This window comes from Phaenicophaeus curvirostris, chromosome 5, assembly GCF_032191515.1.
Source record: "Phaenicophaeus curvirostris isolate KB17595 chromosome 5, BPBGC_Pcur_1.0, whole genome shotgun sequence".
In the NCBI taxonomy this organism is placed as follows: domain Eukaryota; kingdom Metazoa; phylum Chordata; class Aves; order Cuculiformes; family Cuculidae; genus Phaenicophaeus; species Phaenicophaeus curvirostris.
Genome location: NC_091396.1, coordinates 16,190,467 through 16,213,013, shown reverse-complemented (window position 1 = coordinate 16,213,013; position 22,547 = coordinate 16,190,467). Strand labels below are relative to the sequence as shown.

The following is a 22,547-nucleotide window of genomic DNA, read 5'->3' as shown; positions in this document are numbered from 1 at the left end:
CACTGAAAAGTAAATGAGACAGTGGTGGTGTTAAAAGCAACCATCTGGAGGATTTGTGGGCAGTTGCATGGATGCAGTCATTTGACACTTTGAAAGTGAGCTCAAGTTACCAACTTTATTATAGGAAAAGAAAGAATACAGCAAAAATATTTTCTTCTTCTGTATTAAGGTATCCCTTTCTTTAAATTTCTTTCCCACTCTGTCCTTACAAGTGATTTTAATTGCACCTGAAATCACTTTAATATCCGCAACTCTTTAATATGTTATATTCCACCTCATTCAGCAGCTGTTCCGAAGGTCCTGTTTCCTGTAATTTCTCTTCTGAGTTTCATCAAGTCTCTTTTCATTTGCTGTTTTTTCTATCATAAATTAGTTCAGATTCAAGAAGTTGATTCCTGAGAAATTGATTGCTTGACTTAAAAACATTAAGGGATGTTTTCATAGGATGTTGTGTTTTACATCTTTGCCTTTAACTAATCCTCATCAGCTCCAATTTTTTATCCGTTTTAGTCATGGGGATGCCTTTTGGACTATTTCCATTGTATGCAATCTTTTTGTAAAATAACTCACAAAATCCTTCAAGACAGACAACTGCTTCTTTTTGAGCTTTGATTACTGATTTCTGCAGAGGAGAGACAAACAATTAGGTGTTGTGGCACCACTACTACTCCTTCAAAATAGGTTATATTATTTCGGTACTAGTGATAGTCCTAGTCAATGGTGGTTGATCTAAAAAGATTAAGATTGAGAGACCCTGGCTACTTTTTGTTCAGGTCTCTGATGGCAAGATGTTAACTTGTTTGTGTCTTTGGATTAGTTGTTACTTTCTGTATGAATGCTTGTGTCAAGTGACTTTCAGGCTTTCAGTTATGACAGGGCAGTACTGATACTGCTTTATGTGAAGGACAGACCAGATGCATTCTTCTGGCCTCAGACTCCAAGTGCAAGTATTATTCTCTTCAGGTAACTGCTCTGTGAAATGGCTTGCTTCCTTTCCAGCACTCTGCTTAATGGCACAAGGAGCACCACTGCAGTATAGGTGATATTATTTTTGAATAATAATGAACAGATGTCTTGCATCACTCCACTTAACAATGTCAACTTTAATTTGTGGTCATTCTCAAGTTGATTCAAACCCTTTGAGGGTAACTACTGAAAGAGGTTATTGCTTAGATCATTTAAAAGAGAGCTAAGTTGTGGTTTGTAAAGCTGAAGATGTAAATTAGGCTACTTTGGGAAATGATAAAACTGATCTGACTTGAAGGCAAACCTAAATATAGCAAGAGAAGTCCGTTAAAAACTTAGAGGTGAATCATCAAGTTCAATTCAAAACAAGTTATTTTCTTTTTAACTGGGATGCCTAATAAATAAGCTTTCTTAATCTAGCCTATTTTATTATCTAAGTATTCTGCTGAATACATTCACTAATCTGTTTTTCATGTACTGTCACATGAAATTAGGCCTTGTTTGAGTTCAGTTAAAGGATTCCAAGCTCTTTCACCCAGAAGGAGTTACCTTAAGAATACAGTTAAAATGGTATTTCTGCCTATGCAGAACTGCCTACAGCTAAAAAGTCTTGGAAGAACAAAATGCCTTGACATAGTCTGAATAATGCTCCGAGTTCTCATTCCAAAGGTGCATCTGAATTTGTGTGCCTTTGAACGTCCCTTCATGTCATGTCATTTAGTCCACATAAAACCACTCCAAAGTGGTCTAACATGTTGGTGAAATAGATGGTAAAACAGAACCCATCTCCTGTTTTTTTCCAAAGCAAATGAAAATGTGTCTCTCTAAACACTGAGAAAAAAACCGAGGGAATATTTCCAACTAGTTGGCCTGAAAACAAGGTTTCCTGCTGTAATTGCACTTGCGCTGCCTTCTCTGACGCCAGTCACTAGGTAAAACTGTCGGGCTTTGCTGGCGAGTGATGCAGTAGGTGTGATGTAACTGCAGGGAGGTGTAGTGGAAGGAGGTTACTCTCTGGCCCTCGAGCACTGCAGTTTCAGCCCACTAGAGGTCCTTTCCAGTTTTCTTTTGAATTGAGACTCGGCAGCCTTCCTCGTACTGGACCGCATACTTTCTCTGCCTTGAATTTTTCAGCAGCTTCCTAGGACAGTAAATGCCGATTAATTTGTTTTTCTTAAATGCTTATCTGTGATACCAATAATGCATCTGGTTTATGGAGACTCTCCTTTCCTCTTTTTAGCCACTGTACCTGGCAAAGAGTTAGAAACTGGAGCCCCTGATGTTCTTTTTAGTGTGAGGTAGCTGTATTCATTTGGTAGGATGCTGGGTTTTGGGAAACGGGTAGAATACTAAAAAACAGCTGAATAAAAAACCTAAATTGTTAAGAACCCCACAACTGCTTTGAAGCAGAACTTGCAAAATGAATGTTTAAGAAAGAGAAATGCTTTGTCCATCTGCTTCAGGTTAAGTAAACTCCAACTAAAACCTGATAACTGCACTTGCTTCTCTGTGGTCTTGCTTCTGTGGTTTTGCTGTGCGTGGTCATTCTTACCTCCTCCTTACAGTGCTGTAGCTCGACAATATGAAGCAATGGGAACTTATGCCTAAGAGACTTCCTTTTATATTTTTTTACTGTTAATGAGTATTTTTATTGTGCATAATAAGGGAAAGCAACAAAGGACATCAGCTGAAGATGCATAGATTTTAAAGAAGAAAGAGCTGTCACAGGGGAGGTCATGTGAGTTATTCCAAAGTGTGTTTTTTTAATTCCACTTGTATGCCCCAGTGTTAAGCCCAGAAATTTTTACTTGACAGAATTGTAGCTTCTAGAAGATAATCACTTCATGTTGGTTTCTTTTTTTTTTTTTTTCTTCTTCTTTTAGAAGATGCTGGGTTGCAGGTGCAGTGACTGCATTAAATTGTCACTGGAGCTACTGTGGTCACCCTCCTTTTCCCCAGTATTTATCGGAGTTTAACCTTATTGCAATGTACAGTAAGATTCTTTGTTACCTCTGTGATCTTGTGCTGTTGGGCTGCCTAGATTAGCATAATCTTTTTGATTGAGGGACCTCATGGAATATGCTGTGCTTTACTTTGCCTTGGCAATTGAGACTAAAGTTGAGCAGGTATGCAGGCCTGGACAAATTGTTACTGCTGTCTTTGTGCTATGGAGGTTAAAGTTTGGTGTATTTTCATGTTTTGGACTTTATTTCTTTCATGAGATCAGGGAGATGGTCAGTGTGGTAGACTGAATAAAGAGAGGAAAAAGCAAGGAAACCCAGAAAACCTAAGCTAGGTTTTAGGTGACCAGCAATTTATGAAGTTTATCCTGTTATCTGTTCCAGAGTTTTGATGGGAATACTTTCATCAAGCAGCAAGGATCTGAAAATTAGAGTTTATTTCTTCAAATGAGACTTAAGCAGCCAAATCCTACAACAATTATCTTTGAGGAGGATGGGAGTAGGGTTTTTCTGGGGCCAATATGGAAGACTGTTCTTTTGACTGCTAAATTGCCACTGACTCTCAGGGAAGATTTTCTGCCAGAAGATGGTTCTCAGTAAATTGCAGATCTTGTGTGTCCTCTGTTGAGACAACAGATTTTGTCTCCAGCAGCTATGGCTCACCAGCACAACGGGAGCCTTCAACTACATCTTGTTTAGTTCTATCTTACAACACAAATGTGTTTCTTATATAAATGTGTTTTGTTCTTCCTTTGACAAGAACTGAATAAACAAAAGCCATGGGCTGGCTCTGGCTTATACAGTCTCTTGTTTTTGTTTTGTTTGATAAGTATCAGCTTTTGTTACCAAGTTGATGACTTTTTAGTACGCTGAACATTAAAGCCTCCTGAATTTTACTTTCAATATTGTATGGATTTGAATTCTAGATGGCTGTAAATAGCTAGAAGAGATTGGCTTTTTCTTTGGCTCCATAACTTGGCATCATTCCTTGGCTATATTTTTAAACTTATAAAGTTAGAGTGTGTGTATGTTTGTATATGACTTTGTTATTCTACATGCCTATTTCTGCTGCTCACTGCTAGGGGTTAGTTCTATGTGACTTTGGTAAAAGTCTCAAAGAAATTCTACGGTTTGGTTGCTGAGGAGGAGACTAGGTTCAGTATGAAACATGAAGGTACATTCTGAAGGGTTAGAATTGAGTGTTCAGAGTTGTTCATAGCAAAATTTTTCCACAGAACCTCGCAAACAACATCTTCTGAGTAATTTGTTTAGTTTCTTTGGTCACTATCCCTCTTTTGCTCCTCCTTGTTCTTAGTAACTTCTAGTTGGTGCAGTAAATAGTTGTGCTTACCGTACCATGTTACATCTTTTGTATGTGGAAAGAGGTGTTGGGAAGATTAGTTGTCAGTAATTTTGATTGAAGCTATTATTTTTAAAATAGAAATACCAATGATTTGCATTAAGGGCAAGGAAACTTATCTCAATGTGTATTTGAAATTCCACTTATAAGCTGTACTGTGAGTGTATTGGCAAATGGAGACTTAGGTGGTCTATGGAGAGAAGGATTTAAATGGATCTTTGTAAAATTTAGGTCATGATAAACACTGAGTGTTTTTATCAAGGATTGTAAAACAGGAGGAAAACAGCTATGACAAATTTTGCAGATCTTTTCTATTCATCGTGTGTATGGCAGCCTATAGAATGCCACCCCCACAGTAGAAGAGGAAGATACAGTGCAGAAGGCTAGTCTATCCAGGTTTTCCTGGCCTTGACTTCCTTTCATGCCTGCTTAGTCCTGTCCAAATGTATTTTAGTAAGTACTCCATGACTGGAGGAGTTTGGAAAATGACTCAGCTACCATTCAACATTACACTCTGGAGCTTTTCTAACATAGACTACATGTGCGAGAAGCAGGACTGTGTTATATTGAATTTACTTTTTTGGTGCCATAGCCTGTCTTTTGCTTTTGCAAGTGATGTGGACTCAAGCAATGCGAGTGTCCTAACTTGAAGGAACTTTGATGTTTAAAAAGCTTTTGGAAAAATGAACCTTTAAAATGTGAATGTGGTATAGATTTTTTTTGCAGGTCGTTAGAGTGTGAGCTAAGAGATTCATTACTTTTCCTTTTTGTTTGTTTACCTCGGTTTCTGTGGTTGGATTGCTGCAGTTTATGACGAGCCATATATTTAGCAAATGTAAAAGTCAGATACGTTAGCAAGTATGTGGAAGATAATAGGGAAGAAAGTTCTAATGGGGCCTCATTGACAACACACAGACAGTACTAAGCAGTGAAGGATACCAGGAACAGTCTGTAAACTGTAGATTAATTTGAGTTTATGAAAGAATGCAAAAGCTGAAAGGTAATCCCCTGATCTCTAGCCATTTCGAGACAGGCTTGGCCTATCTCACAAAGGTAAATAACATGTGTGACAGTGGCTTTGATTTTCTGTATTCTCTACCATTCCTATCACAAAACAAAGAATCCATTCCTGATTATGATGTGTGGGCCGTATCTGGGTTCTGTTTCTGCTGGAAGGCTTTCAGCTGGACTCTTGACAGTGGTAGCTTCTGTATTATGAAATAATACTTTCTTATGGTGTTTGTATACAGGAAACTAGTGAATGTGGTATTTGTTTTGTTTTCAATATCCTATACCACTAGAGCTGATTTGCAAGAGGAGTTGTAGTTTTAGGCTGAGAAGGGCAGCCTTGCTATGAGCTGTTTCTTGGGGGTTTTACTTTCTCTTATTCTTTTTTCCCTTAAAGCAAATTAAACTGTTACAATTGCGATGATGATAATTCTCTTGGAAATGCCTCCTCTTTCACAACGATTGTGTAATCAGGGTACAAAGCTAGTACAGATTTCATTTGAAGAGGAGGAATTTGACCATCAGTGTCCTTGTCTTTCTGGTTCTTCACTCTACTTCTTGTAGCTGGAACTGTTGGCACTATTGGAGCCACTTGCTCTTTTGTTAAACTCTTTCTGTTTTTTTTACGTTAAGCCATATTGAAAAAGTTTCATTCACGTTGTACTAATATCTCTGTTAATTCACCCATTTAAAGCTGAAAAGGAGCAAAGGTAAAGGCAACAGAAAACTCACTGCCTTGTTAACTTCTGTCATAAGCTGCCTCTAAGTTTCCCATTCATAGGGTAGATCCAGCTGTAGAATAATGAACTTGCAAGACCGCTATTAATTGATCATTGTTCTGACAGACTGGGCCAGAGACTATGTAACTTGAGTCACTTCCTTTCTGCCTTCTGGCTTTTGATTCAACTTCTAGACATCCATGTGCTGTGGGTCCCAGCAGCCCTCTGCACTGACACTGCCTTTTCGGGCTGTGTTAGTCAACAACAAGCGTAGACTGTGGAAGACTGGGCTGGGCTGTTCATCCCTACAGCCCTTGCCAGCTAGGAAATTAGGGGGGAGAGGAAGAAGGGGGCAGGGCGGGGAACGATGATTTAATTTTGAGTGTTGAATGTTGTCACATCACACAACATAGTTGCATGTAGTGGAATGATGGTGGGATTGAATGAAAACTTCGTTTCTCAAAGCCCTTAGGACTGTAAGGCATTGATGTGAAACTGACCATCAGTGAGAATGTGCGCTTCAGAAACTTTGCAATTATACAAAGAGAATATAACATAGAATAGAATCATGGGATGGTTTGGGTTGAAAGGGACCTTAATGATCATTCCGTTCCAACCCTCTTTGCCATGGGCAGGGACACTTTCCACTAGATCAGGTTGCTCTTAGCCTCATCCAGCATGGCCTTGAACATGGCATCAGTGACTTCTCCGGGCAACCTGTTCCAGTGCCTCATGACCCTCACACTGAAGATTTTCATCCTAATATCTAATATAATTTCCTTTCTTTCAGCATAAAACTGTTACCCCTCGTCATATTCCTGCACTCCCTGATAAAGAGCTCCTCCCCAGCTTTCCTGTAGGTCCCCTTTTACATGGTCACAGACAAACAATTCTACTTAGTAAGGTAGAAGTACTTTGTCCTCACTTTGCATTGAATAAAAAACTGGAAGCTGAAACCAATAGTGAAACATCATAGTTGAACTAATCTGTATGGCAACTGATTGCCAAACACAATGTGTATTTACTTTGCTCTCTTAAGTTTTGTTTGTCTCTGGACATGTGTATAAGAGAAATGTTTATTGCATTTTAAAGTAACATGATTTGAAGTTAAGCACTTACTAAGATAAGCATTACTAAGCTCAACTTCTGAAAGAAGCTGCCTATGTGTACACAATCTGTGCATGAATGTGCATTGATCTAGAGATCTCATTTAGCCTTAGTAACATTTTGAGACTGTTAAATACTTCTTTTCATAACCTTTAAATGACATTTCCTGTTTAGTAATTAATTATTCGGGCTTAATGCTCACTAATGAATCATACTGTACTTTGAACATAGAAAATATTCTTTTTAAGAGCTTAGTGGCAGTTGAGTGTTTCTAAAAAACAGTACCTTTCAGGACTTCTTTTTCTAAAGAAACAAAAAAAACAGACAGGAAAATACCCTTCATGAAGCCTATCTGGCTTGTTCCTTTCATGATTACCTTGAAGTACTTTTCAAATAGTGAATTTGAGGTAACACCCTACAGGATACAAGAGCTATATTGACAGCTGTGAATTTTGGTTTGTAGTCTTGTAGAAAGGCTTTCTCTCCTTCTTTAATAATTGGGAAGGACAATGCGATCTGCCAGCAGACTGTATCCACTTGTTTTACTTGGTATCAAGACTGTTTGCTTTTGATCTTTAAATTATTCCAGTTGTGAGGAGCCATAAAACAATCTAACACAAATCTGTGATGAAAAAATTCAATTGGCAATATGTACATCTTACATTGTCCATGTTTGAGTGCTAGGAATGACGCTGTGCTACTGTTAATCATGAAGTTCTATCTCTGTCTTAACAAAGTATGTGCCATGGGATATTTTCTAGTTGGTGGGGTTTTAATCTTTGTGCATCTAGCTGACTTAGCTGAAAATAACATGACTGATGCCTATGTTTTAGCACCCGAGTCGTTCAACACAGACAAATGCCGTTTGCAACTGATATCCTTTAACAATTTGTTGTGTTCTTTAAGCAAAATCAGTTAAAGATTAATGATTTTTCTTAATACAGCCCATGAAAAGTATTGCTTTGCTTATAAATGCTGTTGAATTCCAAACCTTATAATGAATTCCTGCAATATAGTAGGAATGTATTATCTGTTGGTTTTGTTTAACTTTGAATTATGTTGGTGTTGATCTCCAGATCAGTTTTCATTTTGGCAGTATATTTTGGATACTCATATGTTAAATAATTATTGCATGGAAGCACAGTCTGAGAGGCCGCTAGCACCATGTAGCAAGATTAACCTGCTACCTTAAGACACTTGCAACTAAAAGCTGAAGAGGGCCACACCAACAGACTTCAAGTCCAGTGAACAGGAGCAGCTGTCAGTAGGCAATGGATGTACCTGCTCAGAGAGGGAGGACCCAGAGCTGGACTCCAACAGCTTGTGTTAGTAAGTGAGGCGCAGTATTAATGGCACCGAAGAACAAATAAATCATTCATACCCCAAAGAAAATTTTGAAGGTGAATTTGCAAGCTTTTTAGCATATCTGTGTTGGGGTTTTTAAGTCCTATTTTTGAAACTCAGGTGCAGCTCCTTCTGGTTGTAGTAGTTCTTATTTGAACTTCAGTGCAGAGACCGTCTCTCAGTGTAGGTACATATATTCTGTATGGATCCCAAATGGGTGAGGAATTGCATTTATCCATTTCCCTCAGGATGTGTTTTAGGTTTTGAGGATATTCTGCTGAATTTAAGAGCTTGTTTGTTTCAGGTCTGCTTTCTTTTCTGTTTGTTATTATGAGGAACACAAAATGTATTAAGAATAAAATAATCACAGTAGTTACAAGGCCCCTTTTTTGGGACGAAAACCTGGCTTATAAAAAGGTATTAGCATCTGATTCGTGCACAATAGAAACCCTTGGAGGGGTGGGATTTCCTTAGGTAACTTATTCTAACTTCCTATCAATGTCATTTAGTTAAAAGAAAAATTGTACAAAACAGTGCAAAGACAAAGATCTATTCAGGAACAGTGCTTTATGTCAGTTTTGCTCAGATTTTTTTATTCTGAATATAGGAAATCTTATTTTTCTAGAATTTCTAAAAACTTCCCTTTACAAAGCTACCCCAAACAAATATAAATAAATAAATAAATAAATAGATATAAAAACTTCTTTAGGGCGATACGTCTTCCTACTTGTTTTTTTTCAAGCTCAAAATAGTAAGCAAACTGAAAATCAATTTGGCATTTCTTGTCTTGAGTTTTGGACCTTATAGCAGCTGATACTTGTTTTGTAGGAATTTGCCTGTACACAAATATTTTTCTTGATGTTTGCGCCTGCTGGTGACGCAGCTATCTAGAGCTGAAGCAGTTCATTTAAAAGAAAACAGACAATAAAACTGCCAGAAGAGGAGGTCAGGCTAGGGGGACAGTATAACGGTGGCAGTGTGGATTACTGAAAGTTCATCTGGTTTGAAGAATCATCCTGACAAGTCACACAATATGAAGGAGAGTGTTAAATCCTTTTGTGTTTGTCCCTTCTTGCTTGCTCACTTTGGTAGAGATTAAAAAAAACACCATACAAATCCAAAACACTTTGGCCACGTACATTGGCAGAAGTTGATAGTTGAAACGTAACAAACTGCTGATGTGTCCAGTTTAAAAAATCTAGGGTAGTTATTTAAAGTTCCCTAATCCACCAGAGCTGCATTGGAGCAGTGTTTGTCAAAATCAGGTCGCCCCATGCTCTTGGGATTTAAGTCCCTGTAGTGAACTGATACTCTGTAGGCACAAACTTGACATGTAAAATTGTTTTCCAAGTGTCTGACTTTAAGCTTTTTGCTTCAGAGCGAAGCAATGAGTCTTCCCCACCTGGCCACTTTCTTTTATAGGACCAGGAGAAAGCTCACGGTGTCTTTACAAGCTGTCCTATCTCATTGGATTCTGTGAAGCATGAATGGGAAAGTACTGCTTCTTTTGATCAACATCCTTTTAAAAGTCAGGGAAAAGAAGGCTGTGAAGAGCCATTTTTTATCTTCATTGTTCTGTTCTTCCTCCTAAGGTGAAAAGATCTCTTAGTTCTCCTCTACCACTTTCAAGCCTAAAGCCCTCTTGTTAACAGGCAGAATAGCACATCAGTACTTATGTGTTACTGTTACAACCTTGTTTGTGTACATACTTGGGTAATCCTTAGGCATAAATTTGCTTGCACTGCAAGCAAATACAGATGCTATAGCTATACAGAGATGGTTGTGGGCAGCTATTGCCTCATTTGGTTAACATCAGAAGTAAATCTCGCTAGTATAATTCGTTCTTTGCAGGGAATTTCAGATTTCTTTACAAAAGGGACTTGCATTGCATTCATTGTATTTACATAGCTGGTAGCATTTCTAATGTAAATGGCCTCAAGCTCCGCCAGGGGAGGTTTAGGCTGAATATTAGGAAAAAATTTTTCACGGAAAGGGTCATTGGGCACTGGAACAGGCTGCCCAGGGAGGTGGTTGAGTCACCTTCCCTGGAGGTGTTTAAGGGATGGGTGGACGAGGTGCTAAGGGGCATGGTTTAGTATTTGATAGGAATGGTTGGACTCGATGATCCGGTGGGTCTCTTCCAACCTGGTGATTCTATGAATGTGTTTCTCTAAATCTCTGTCTCATGCTCTGTGTCCTATAGCTCTGAAATGCTGGAAACTTCTCATGGTGTTTTATATGTGAATTCTGATGAGTTAGAGCTCTGAGCTGAAACAAGGCAGGAGTCAAAGGCAACTCTGCTAGCATGCTCTTGTGGATTATGAAATAAAATTTTTTCAGGGCATAGATGGCATTTAGATACTTTTGCCATTATGCAGATATTTATGTCCTTGTCCCCTGTTTCCCTGCAGTTGTCTTGATGTTAAGCATCTTGCCCTGTGAAGTGTAATCTGGTGAATCCTGCCCCCAACTCCCCAAATTCAGTCTCTCTTGGGGGTAGGAAAAAATGGAGTTAATATTCCAGAGTGAATACATTACTTTATTGCTCATTATTCATCTCTTGACTTCAAAGGGCATAGATTTTCCCTCCCGTCCTCTTTTAGACTGTTTTGTTCCTTGTGTCAGTTAGGATGCTGCAGTTACAGCTGCTCATTATTTGAGGTTAACAGCCCACTCTGTCTTAGTCAGTTGTAGTTGCTGTTCTAATGGTTCTGACTCTGAACAAATGGGATGGTCTCTGGGAGGGTCTGGAGGTGTCATAGTTGGTTTTGTGACACTGTTTTGTTCTTTGTACTGTGTTTCTTAAGAACAGCATGTAGTTAGGGACGTGCTCCATTGGATGTAGAACTCAGCTGCTTCTGGAGCTGCTGAAAAAGTTAAAGCCACTTAAGTCACTCCCAGAATTAGTCATCTAATGTTCTGTTTTTATAATCCTTCCTGTTTCTTTGTAGATGTTGTGACTTTTCAGAATCATGCGTGTCTGAGGCTTGTTACTTAGTGGAATCTGTGTGATAGTGGGCTTTTAGGAATTTATCTCGTGGACAACAGCAAAAAAGCCCAATTCTTCAGATTGCCATTCCAGAACATTTCTTGTGATATTTTCATGTCTGTCTTTCCACAGCGTGCCCTTGACTCTCGTAAAAAGACAAATATTAGCGCTGGGAACTTAATTACCTTCACTTTGTTTATCTGTTGTAGAGAGATGCCTGTTCCTTCTTGGACAGGCTCAGCTGGCAATAGGATATGGAGAGTAGCAGAACCACTTGCACTCTCCAGGTTAGGCAGATTCACAAATATCTGCAAGATTGGAGCTATTAGTAATGCTTTTCATAAGGTGATCTGGAAAATATGGGTGTATTGTAATTTGTAATTTCTAAATAGGATTTTCTGTCACACTGTGGTGTCTTAAGTCTAATGAAATAAGACCTGGACCTTACTTCATAGGGGATAAATGCCTGAGCAGTTTGTTTACAAAGAGAAAGGAAATAAGGGAATATGAACAGGAAAATAATTATGAACAAATAAGGGCATATGCTTTGTGTTATAATAGTTCAAGGGTGTTGCTTTTTCAAAATGATGTCCAGAAAGAATTGAATAAATGCTTAGAAAGAAGCAACTATTCAGCTTTCTGGGGAATGTTAGCTGAGGAGATGCTGAACTGCAGAAAGGAAATTCCAGGTTAGGGAGGCCTATATGGAAGAAAGCATACAGCAGTGCAGAAGGGCATGGAGATATAAATATAGAATGTCAGTAAAAGTGTATGACTCATACTGCTGTAGTAGCATAGTGCAGAATTTATTTGCAGAAGAACAGAACAAAAACCCTATGATATACTATGATGCATTTACAGATAGTTTTCCATAGCTGGTTAATGTTTTATGCATCCTGCTTTTTTAAAGGCATCACTAAATTGTGCTTTGATTTTTTTTTTTTCCCTCCCCCTTCTTTTTGTTAGGTCTTTGTTTTTTGATGAAGAGTTAAGTCCTCTATTGAACCTTGAATGCAGCACTTCTGTTTGGTGGGTAGAGATGAGTTAGATTTGTTTTTAATCATGTAACTAAATTTAGCCAGCAATTTGCATTTTAAGGCACTGCTATTAAAAGTCTAAAAGTGAGATATGTATCGTAGTTTGAATTTAAAATGATCCAGAGGAACAGCTGGTGAGGCAGTTATGACTCTCTAATCATGAGTGGAGAGAAACGAGAAGGGATTTTTTCTCATTTTCTAGGATGAATGCAAAGTGTGACAGGTGCTTTGACATCTATCCCTGCTCTCAGCCCCCTTCTCCAGCTTTATTTCATGATTGTGTGGACTTCATGACCTCCCCATGGTATTTTCTTTTTTTAAGCCAAGATCACGTATCTGTTTGGTATCAGCAGTATGAACACAAGTTTGCAAGCTTTTGACTTCTTACATTTTAATTTTTCTTTCAGTTTATTAAAAGCTTTGTAGGGTATTTAATGTGTCCAGTCTTTCCTCTAAAAGCAAAACACCCTTGTGTGTTCTAACACACAAACCCAGAGGCAGGACTTTCAAGGTATCTGGAATTTGCCACACTCAGAAGTAATTTTTGTCCAGTCTTTCAAAGCATTGAGGCATGCTATTAGGTATGTGAATAATGCCATTAACTGAACATTGCCCATCTTGAGACATAACTTGGTGTAACTATGGAAGCAAAAAATAAAAGCGTTCCTTTTTTTTCGTGAATGTATGTCAAAGCTGTTTAGGTGTTTAATGGTGTTGGCAGTCCCCAGAACAATGGATCTATTGGTAAAGTGCATGATAAACATAAATTGCAGTTTCACATGACATGCTATCTCTAGCCTATCTTGCAGAATATTAAACTGACTTAATACCTTTTAGCAATGTTTACTGTTGCCAAGCTCTTATTTCCCAAGGCTGTTTTTCAGCTGGAACAGTTCCTTGATATGGTTTAACTTCCTGATCACAAGTAGTTCAAGCACAATGAAGGATGGTGGCATAAGGTTGAGAACGACTATCTGGGTCCAAACTTTCTTGGTGTAAACTGTTGCCTAAAGAGTTCTCCGTCTGTGCTTTGAACCTCTTAGTCTGTGCTAAAAGGCTGTCACCATCCTGGTGTCTTCTCTTGGAGAATCTCCCACATTCTCATAGATTAACCTGCCTAGCCAAGTGTTCTCCATTACATCACATTATCATAGGAGTCATCGGATGTTTAATGTTTTCATATCTCCAGAAGGCTCTGAAAGGAGACAGGATGATATTTCCTTACACTGTATCTGTTTAAATGAATGCCATGCAACAAAGTTCCTCCTGGTTGAATGTATTTTCTTTCATGATGCAGAAATGTCTTCCGGATTGATGTCCTGGATTTGCTCTTTATTTTTGTTGCCTTTTTTTTTTTTTTTCTTTGAGCAATAGGTATGGGTCACAGTGAGAAGCCAGTTGTCTGTGCGTTCACAGATGAGCTGCTGATTCTAGTGATGTTAAATATGTTAGATATCTTGTTGGTTTGCCTTGCCCATGTGCTTATGGTTAAGATTTGGGGACACCTGAGGTAGCTCAGAATGGCAGAAATTTTTGGACCGCTTGAAGCGTGTAGGAGTTTTAATTGACAAATCCATAGCTACCACAGGAAGACCCTTGTGATTCTCTTCCTGTGGCATTTGTAGCCTTTTGTTGCAGGTTTAAACCTATTTATAGTATGTTTAGAAACCCCTGTGAACTGCAGCGTGTTGAGCAAATGCTCTGTGGAGTATTCTGAACTACACGTATATTGCAACCTGTGACTGCACAAGGCTGAAAATGGCAGATGAAATGATCTCTAATTTTCTATTGATAACATCCCTGAAATGCTTTTGCTGTTTTGCCTGAATTTTCCTGAAGAGGCATGACCTCGATACTGTGCATAGATTTGTACTTTAGTGATACATTTTTAATAGCTATTACAAATGAATATGAAAAAAAATTGGGAGCTCTGTTATATGGAGAATTCTGTAAGGAGGTCATGGAAAGTAGATGTGTTAAGAGATGTAGCTCTGGTACACTGAACTCCAATGTAAGAGGATGAATGGGCCATTTAAACCTTTGTCAGAGCAGTTAATCCTTGTTTGTACTGAAACGATACACAGGTACAGGTGTTAGACTGTGCATGTAGTAGTGATGCCGGGTTTACAGCTGCTGAATTAAAGCTATCTTCAGCCAAGAAGGCATTAGGGATGGATGGGTGAACGTTTTTCTGTAAGATTGCCCTGCACAGAGGCTGTTTCTAGGTAGACAAGGAAGTTTTTCAGAATCGTTGAGGGACATTACTGATTGTGCTGAAGGACAGCAGAGATTAGTTGTGGGAGAGAGGTTGGTTTGCCTGTTGTGGGGCAGGGAGGCAGCCTCCTAATGCCAGTTTTTAATACCTGCTCCTGCGAATTTTCATGTGAAAGGAAGCTTTAGGAATTTTATATAGAACTTCCTATTTCAAGTCTGAATGAGATTAAGCATTGAATATGAATATCCGGAGTTCATTTGAAAAGCAATTGTTAATGCAACTGTGAATTGAGATAGCCTAGATAAACTTTTGCATCTAGTACTTATGAAAGGCTAGTTCAAAGCTTGCCCTGAATACTGACTAGAGACTTCAAGGAGATAACGTTAGTGCAATTATGATGATATCTTTAAACAGGAAAATTGGTGTAAAGATAAATCTGAGTCTAGTGAAAATAAGTAAATTTTAATGTTCTTACTTATTGTATCTTACTGAGAAACCTGTTTTTAAAACAATATTCTTTTTTTTTTTTTAAATTGCTAATTGTCTTCAAATACTTATGTGGCTGAGCGGATTGATTAAGAAACTGCTAAAAAACTGGAAAAAATACATCCTCCACAGCCTCAGCAGCACCATAAAGCGGCTCAGAAAGAGCTTCAGTGTCAGACAGGAAGCAACCAGAAGTGCTTTATGCAATGTTGCTAGATTTACAATACTCCAGAGGTTGTGAACTTGTAATTTTGAAGTCATTCGCAACTGTCTATGCTTGTGATAGCATAAGTACAGGAGGATCATGTGAAGAAAATGTGGAGAAGCCTTTCTGATAGTGGAGTGCTAATGTAGTGCTGCAAGCACTTGAATATACGCATACCTTCATCCGTATTCTGTGAGGGATATGAGCATGTGTTTCAGATGATTTGCTGCTTTATGGATACTGATGCAGACTGCTGTGTTTACAGTTCAAAGGGCAGGAGGAAACTAGATCTGTATGACCATGTAGAATCTCAAATGATGTAGTGTGTGTACTGTTGTTTGTACCCTTTGCTTAAGGGGCTGTTGGGAAGGTTTTCTTAAAAATCTCTGACCTCTGGCCTTTTTTCCTTGCTTTCTGAATTCTGGTACTGTATGTTTCATTTGGGTTGTACACTGGAATTACATGGGATGCATGAATTATATCTATTACTTCTTAACTCCAAATGGTATTGAACCCTCTGGCATTTATTTGATTTACCTTTTGCTTGCTGAGAAAAGGAACAGTTGCAATATGGTCATCTGGGACAATATGCATGTTCACAGTTGAGGAGTTAAGTGTCTTTTGGAGTTGAAGCCTTTGTGCTCAGAATATGGCAAGATCAAGGTCTTAGGAAGCATTGTTAGTATCTTAGAAGAACTGTAAAAGCTAACCAACCTTGTATCTTTCTTTCTTTCACACAAGTTGTAGAAATAACTCCTGCCTTTTGTGCTTTCTTGCTGTATAAAGTCTGGTATGAAATATCTCATTTTTCTGATGCCTTAGCCGCTTCCATGGTTGATGTACTCTGTCCAGTTGACTCATCAGTGTGTATGTTTTCTTGACTTCTAATTAAAATCTGTTCTAGTCTAATATTAGACCAACACTCCTTGTTATATCACCCTTCATTCTTAAGTAATTCATCCTGCAGCCTCCTTACTCTGTATGACTAATGTCTTTCTCTCAAATATTCTTAGAACATTTTAAAATACCATCTATATTATAAGCAGCACAGTAGCAACACCTCTCATTACAATTGCTTAATGCTTTCTGTCATAACTCAGTGCTTTCTTTTGCTTAGGATTTTGATGAGGCGTTAACCTTTTTGGCTGGAATTTTCCATGCAGTGGTGTTTGCCTTAGCCCGAAATTTCCACTTGAGACTGATTTTCTTTTCTTGTTTGTTTGCTGAAAACGTAACCAGTATTTCATAGAGAAGACACTTCTAAATCAGCTTCTGTTAGGTTATCTCACAGAAAAGTTAGATTCATTTATTTCTAAAAGGGTCTGTAGGCAAATGTGTTCAGCTGAAAATCGGGAATGATTGACCATTAGCAGAAGACTGAGCATGGGAAGGGGTATGGTCACCAAGCTGGACTAAGTCTTAGAAGTGGGAATCGAGTTGATGAGCACTGAGGACGAACTGGTTGCTTAAGTGATCTTTGGGCATTCAAGAAATTCTTCCTAAAAGCAAAAAATTAGTTTATCTGGCTTTAATATTTTTTAATGGATATTGTCCATATTTGCCTACCAATAACCACCTGAAACTTGTTTCATTTATAGGGACAAAAAGGAAAAAGATAATTACAATTATTTCTGTTTGTAAACAGAAACAGCTTATGTTCTCCTAAAGGCTCTGTTTGGTTTTGCCATGTGTAAGTAATTTTGTACTTGCTTGTCCAGTGAAAGAAAATTGAATTTGTGGATGGAAGGGTTTTGTTGTAGACAAGCATTATTGCTGTTTAGTTTTAATCCTTCAAGTATGCTTGCATTCTTCAATTCCACTGAATTTACTGAAATAATTTGCAATTATAGAGATGAACATACTTCAAAACCTTTGTAAAACTGAATAAAGTCACTGGGATCATGCTGTTTCCAGTTCTGTTACTTCCATTTAAACTTGGTGTTACTGTTGATATTTCAATGTTATTGATCCAATAATAGAATTGCAGAGTGAACTTTAAGGAGACCAATAACCTGTGGTGTAGTAGAAAAAACCCAAAATATTGGTCGACCCTGGCCCATGGAAAAGGTATAAGTGGAGAGAGGGTCACTGATAAAGACACACTGGGCAGCTGATGGCAGCTGTAGTTAAATAATCCTGTTGAAGAAAGTGACGGTTTCTGAAAAGTAAAGAGAGTTAAACATGGAAGCATCAGTTTGGGGCAGATGATGGAGTGGCGAGCCCTTAATTCATAAGGGGAAGTTACATATGCAGTTTAGTTTGATTTCAGAGTGTATGGTTGTAGTATGTTGCTCTGATCTTGCAGTTGGGGAAGCTGTAGACCACTATACTTTTCTCCACCTTCCACAGACAAAGGGGAACAGAATTGCTTGCTTTTCCAGAAATCGCTCTAGGAGCTCATCATCAAGATTGTGATAGGGTCAGTTGCTTCTTGGTTTCTGCTGGTCACTGGTAGGGTAGGAAGATTATTTTCTCAGTGAATAACTGGTTGGGTGTATGTTGGGATTTTAGCCTGTGTTCATCTGAATCCAGACACCAGCAGCAGACAAGACTTGAGACAAGGCAGAGCATTACACTCAGGTGATGATGCAAAGGATCATTTTTTATTTTTGTGGCTGGCTGTTCTTGTTCATGTCTGGGTCCAGGCAGAGCACAGCTTTGGTTGGGGTAATATTTTCTTTCCCCAGAAGTCAGACTTGAGAGGAACCTCACTATACACAGCAGTGCTATACTGTGTATGAGGATCTGGGTCTGTAGTATCAAATACACCACTTTATTTTCCAGAAGCCTTGTGGGTTGCTGACGTTTTTGCCTATGTCACCTGATGCTTTTGGCTTATGACAGTTGAAATGCTTAGTAAAACTATGGTCCTTGGGTTCCATACAGCAATGTCTGGGTAGTGGTTGAGAGATTCTTTCTGATTTTGAATTTCATAGTTGATAGAAAATAGAGCAGTCTGCCTGTCCTTTTCCAGTCCACTAAATAGGTGTAGTAACCTAATCTGATGTAAAAGCCTGAAGCTTAGTTTACATTTAAATTTGCTATGTAAAATTCTGATGTAACTGCAGATGTCTTTAGCAGAGATCTGTACAAAATTCAAAGTAAATATAATACCTTCAGAACAAACATGTTTTTTTTTTAAATTAGAAACTGTTTTCCTAATATCTGTGAAGTATACTGGTAGATTTCTTAATGAAACTTGTTTTAATGCTTTAACCTAAAACAATGAAGCTAGTATATTGAAAGACCTCACTTGTGTTGAAGGTAGTATATGACTGGTTTCAACTTTTCCCTGAACTGCTAGGAAGCTCCAAAAGAAGAAAATATTTGTGCCCTTGAGAGAAAATGACAACTATTTTTAGCACTTAATTATTTCAGAGGAAGCATTATGATCTGAGAAGCTGTTCTAAAGATTGGAGAAAAAGATAGCACTGCTAGCAGATTTCCAAGGGAAATGCTTATTTCTTGTCTGTTTAAAGATACAAAGTTAGAAGTTTCCACATTTTTTACAAGGTGCATTATAAAATTAAACTCCACAAACAAGCAGTGCCTACCTGTGTCATCTTCAAGGCAGTTTAACAGTGCCCAAAGGAAAAGGAAGGTGTTGAGGTTTCCCAAGGTTTGTGTTATGCCGTGTGTTAAGTAAACCCTCATCTGTCACCTTTGTGCAGTGACCAGTACCTCTTGCTCCTGACCCCTCTGTGGGTTATGTCTGTACTGACTGACAAGGGGAGAAGTGTGTGAATTGGAGCTGACTTCCTTCAACTGCACATCATTTGGCTTATGACTCGAGTTAAATTCTGGAGAGGAGTTTGAGGATTGGCTAAAGTGTGTCCATAGTTCTCAAGGTCATTGCAGGATTTCTGCAATGAAACTAGAAGCTGCTGCTGCTAGTTACAACTGAGTGGAGAACGTATTGTTTATGTTGTGCATAGATAACCTTTGAAATCAGAAGCCCAGAAGGGACAGCTTCTCATGACTTAGCTGCAGAGATCTAGTTATTTGATTAAGAAAATAAAGCTATCACTTAAGTAGGATTGGTTTGGGTGTGTGTGGTTTGTTTTGTTATTGTGGTGGGGTTTTTAAAATACTGGGAACTGAAGGTAAAAAGAATCACTTTATTTGTACTGGAGGATGGCCTATTGGATGTCAGTCCCACAACAGCGAACCTGGTATAATATGTGGAGGGGAGAGTGATCCATGTACTGCTGATTTTATTTAAAGTTCTCTTTCCTTGGCCAACGTGCGATTCCTTTGAAAATGAACCAGTGCATTTCCAATACTTAATGACAGCTCTGGTGGTGTCCCCAGTTGCTGTCCTGAGGGCTGGTACTCTGCTAATAGAAGTTACCTTCTGTCACAACTTCCATCGGGAAAACAAACTGGTTGTTAAACACAGGATGTGTAATGGATGTCTCTATAGCAAAGACTGGCAACAGAGAAAAATCCTTTATGCTTCAGAATAAATTGTTTTGTGTGTGCTTCTGTTAGCTAAAAATTCATCCTTTATATAACCAAAGTGTATATATTGTATGCAGAATGTCCAAGTTATGCAGCTTTACTGGCACAGTTTCATTTATAGCCCAGGCCATCCTAGAGAAATTATTCTGGTAGCAAGGATATTAATGAAGTTTGAGTAACTTTATAGAAGCACATCATAGTGTGTCATTAGTTACTTTTAATAATTTCTTCTTATGCTCCGAGAAATAAATTTTCACTAGGTTGTTGAAGCTTTAGATAAGATGCATTAAGAAGTGTTGTTCTAGTTTTGCAATGGTATCCAGATGTTCCAGGTACGTATTGAATAAGTAATCTTGAAATGTGTTTTGTGTTTAGAAACTGGCAAGGTATTCACCTGGGGCAGAATGGACTACGGGCAACTTGGAAGGCACACAGTGGTTCCTGGTGGGCAGGAGGCGTGCATAGCATCTGAACAACACTTGGAGCTGTTGTGTAACATCCCTGTTTCAGTGTCTTGCCTAAATGGAGCATCTCAGGTAATGAAAAAAATTACCATTTTTTCCCCAGGTTTGTTTTTTTGAAGACAGTGTGTGTTAAAATAATTGGAACTATTTCCTAATAGAACCTTTTTAGTACAAGCCCTCACTGCTCTTCCTGTCAGAAGTTAGTATGGTTCAATTATTTCAAGTGTCTTAAAAGGCTTTTGCATTCAGAAACTGATTTTTCCTAGGTGGAACCAGAGTTACCCTTACCAGAAGATGTCAAGTTCTTTCAGATATCATTGTGTGCAGGAAGTAGTTGCAGATGAAGTGGAACCCTGCTCAGTTGCAGCACTGATTCAGTCTGAAGCCCTCTGTAACAGTTTAGCCAATGTCTTTCTTTAGCTGGCAAATAAAAATGCTGCAGCTTCTAGAATATTTCTGTACCTTATAACCTCCTTCAGTGATATTGAAAGCTTTTGTTTCACATGGCTAATTAGATACAAAATTATTTATCCGCAAGTATAAATATGATCAGAAAGTAAACTTTACTCAAGTTGTTTACTGTAGGCTGACACAACGTGCAACCTGTACTGCCTACAAACAGCTTTCTTGACTTTTTAGCAGCTGAGAGGCAGCATATGGCAATTTGCAGGTCCCATCTGGGCAGAGAACTAGTCAAAAGGCGTGCATCTCCCTGTGGGCTAGCTGGCAGTCAAAATGCAAGGGTTAAGTACAGGTTGACTGCTTCAGCTGCCATGTACGTACTGCATCTCTGCCTCCTGGTAGTCTCCCATGGTGAAACTTCAGTTAGAAGAATCAGCCTCTGCACTTACCATCATCAGTGTTCTGTAAATGTGTGCACTTACAGATGCAAAGTGGAGATTCAGAGCCCAGGATTCTGCAATAATGAATAATTTGCTCCCCTAAATTTCAAACAGCTTTCTTACTCATTTTAGGATGGGTGTCCCTACTTTTGTCACTGAGTATCTATAGAGAACACTGTTATTGAATCTGTTTCACGCTGTTTTTCATTTGTGCTTTGGACAATGCCTCAAATGTGTAGTTCTGTTGTTTCTTTTACAATACAAAGCCAAGGCAGCCATAGCTTTTGCACAGGGGAATGTATGCTTGGCAGGACAAGTGATCCATGAAGGTGAAGGAAAGGGATGCATTCAGATATATTCCTTGAAAAGGAAGAGAAAAACAATCTCATCTTCATTCTGCTGCCCTCAGCGCTGTTCCTCCTTATAGACTTATGAGAGACCTGATTTGAGTGATTAGCAATGGCAATGTTCTGGAGCAGGCATAGTTCTTTGCAGCGCTAACAGCATGAAGATGATTTAAGAAGAGCGTGATCAAGAGCTAGCATCATTCATATCCTAAGAGGAGCTGTGTTGATGAGAAAAGGAAAAAGCAGATAATAAAGGCCTAAATTGCTTCACTTCAAGATTACAAAATAATGCTAGAACTAGAATTTATACTTAAAAATGCAATAATTGGCAGTTTGTAGGCTAAGTAGAGTGTGAGCTGGTTTTTGTTTGCACGCAAGCTATCTCTTTTTTTTGTTTGTCATGTGGAGACGAGGTTCAATTTGAGAGCTGTATTATAAGGACGCAGGGCAGATGAGTTCTTTTCTGTTTACCTTGAGTTAACAATTGTAATTTGCATGCTTAATGCAGAGAACCAGCTCAACAGTTGAGGATTACAGCTAATGATTTTTATCCATGGTCTATTTTTATAAATCACTTTTAGTGATTCAGCTGAATTTTTGGCAAAGCTGTGGTCTGCTGATTGCGTCTGCACTTTAGTTAATATTGTTAAAACCAAAATGGAGAAACTACTCTAAGGATTAGAGAACAGTATGAAAGACACACTAGTCTGCCTCAAGGACAGCACAGTAGATTTAACCTCCAGTGCTGCTCCTTGTCTCCATGCCCATTGTTTGCCTGCTTTCTCTGCAAAAGTCCAGGGGTTCTGCTTTCTTTGTGCTGAAATTGATATAATGTCTGTGTCTGTCTGCTGCTCCAAACCCTGATATTTGAAGTACTGTGAGTGACCTGTTCCAGTTTGAGTTTGACTTCATCTGACAAAGTCGTTTGGAAGTATTGACCTTGAGAAATATGAGCACTTTTTGTCTTTCAACTGAAACAATGGAAGAACAAAAGCCTGAGTTCTCAGTAATTATCTACTGATCTGAGTATGTCTTC

General features: G+C 38.6%; 1 protein-coding gene across 7 annotated transcripts in view; it reads left to right on the top strand.

Moving 5' to 3' along the window:
• SERGEF (secretion regulating guanine nucleotide exchange factor) overlaps positions 1-22,547 on the top strand; it is a 157,559-nt gene that overhangs the window by 16,654 nt on the left and 118,358 nt on the right. For 6 of the 7 annotated variants that reach the window (XM_069857721.1, XM_069857719.1, XM_069857716.1 and 3 more), the window contains one exon: positions 20,234-20,394. The exons of the other annotated variant lie outside the window; for it this stretch is intronic. In XM_069857721.1, the coding sequence (XP_069713822.1) occupies positions 20,234-20,394 (161 nt within the window). The remainder of the gene's footprint in view (positions 1-20,233; positions 20,395-22,547) is intronic. 7 annotated transcript variants of the gene reach the window in all.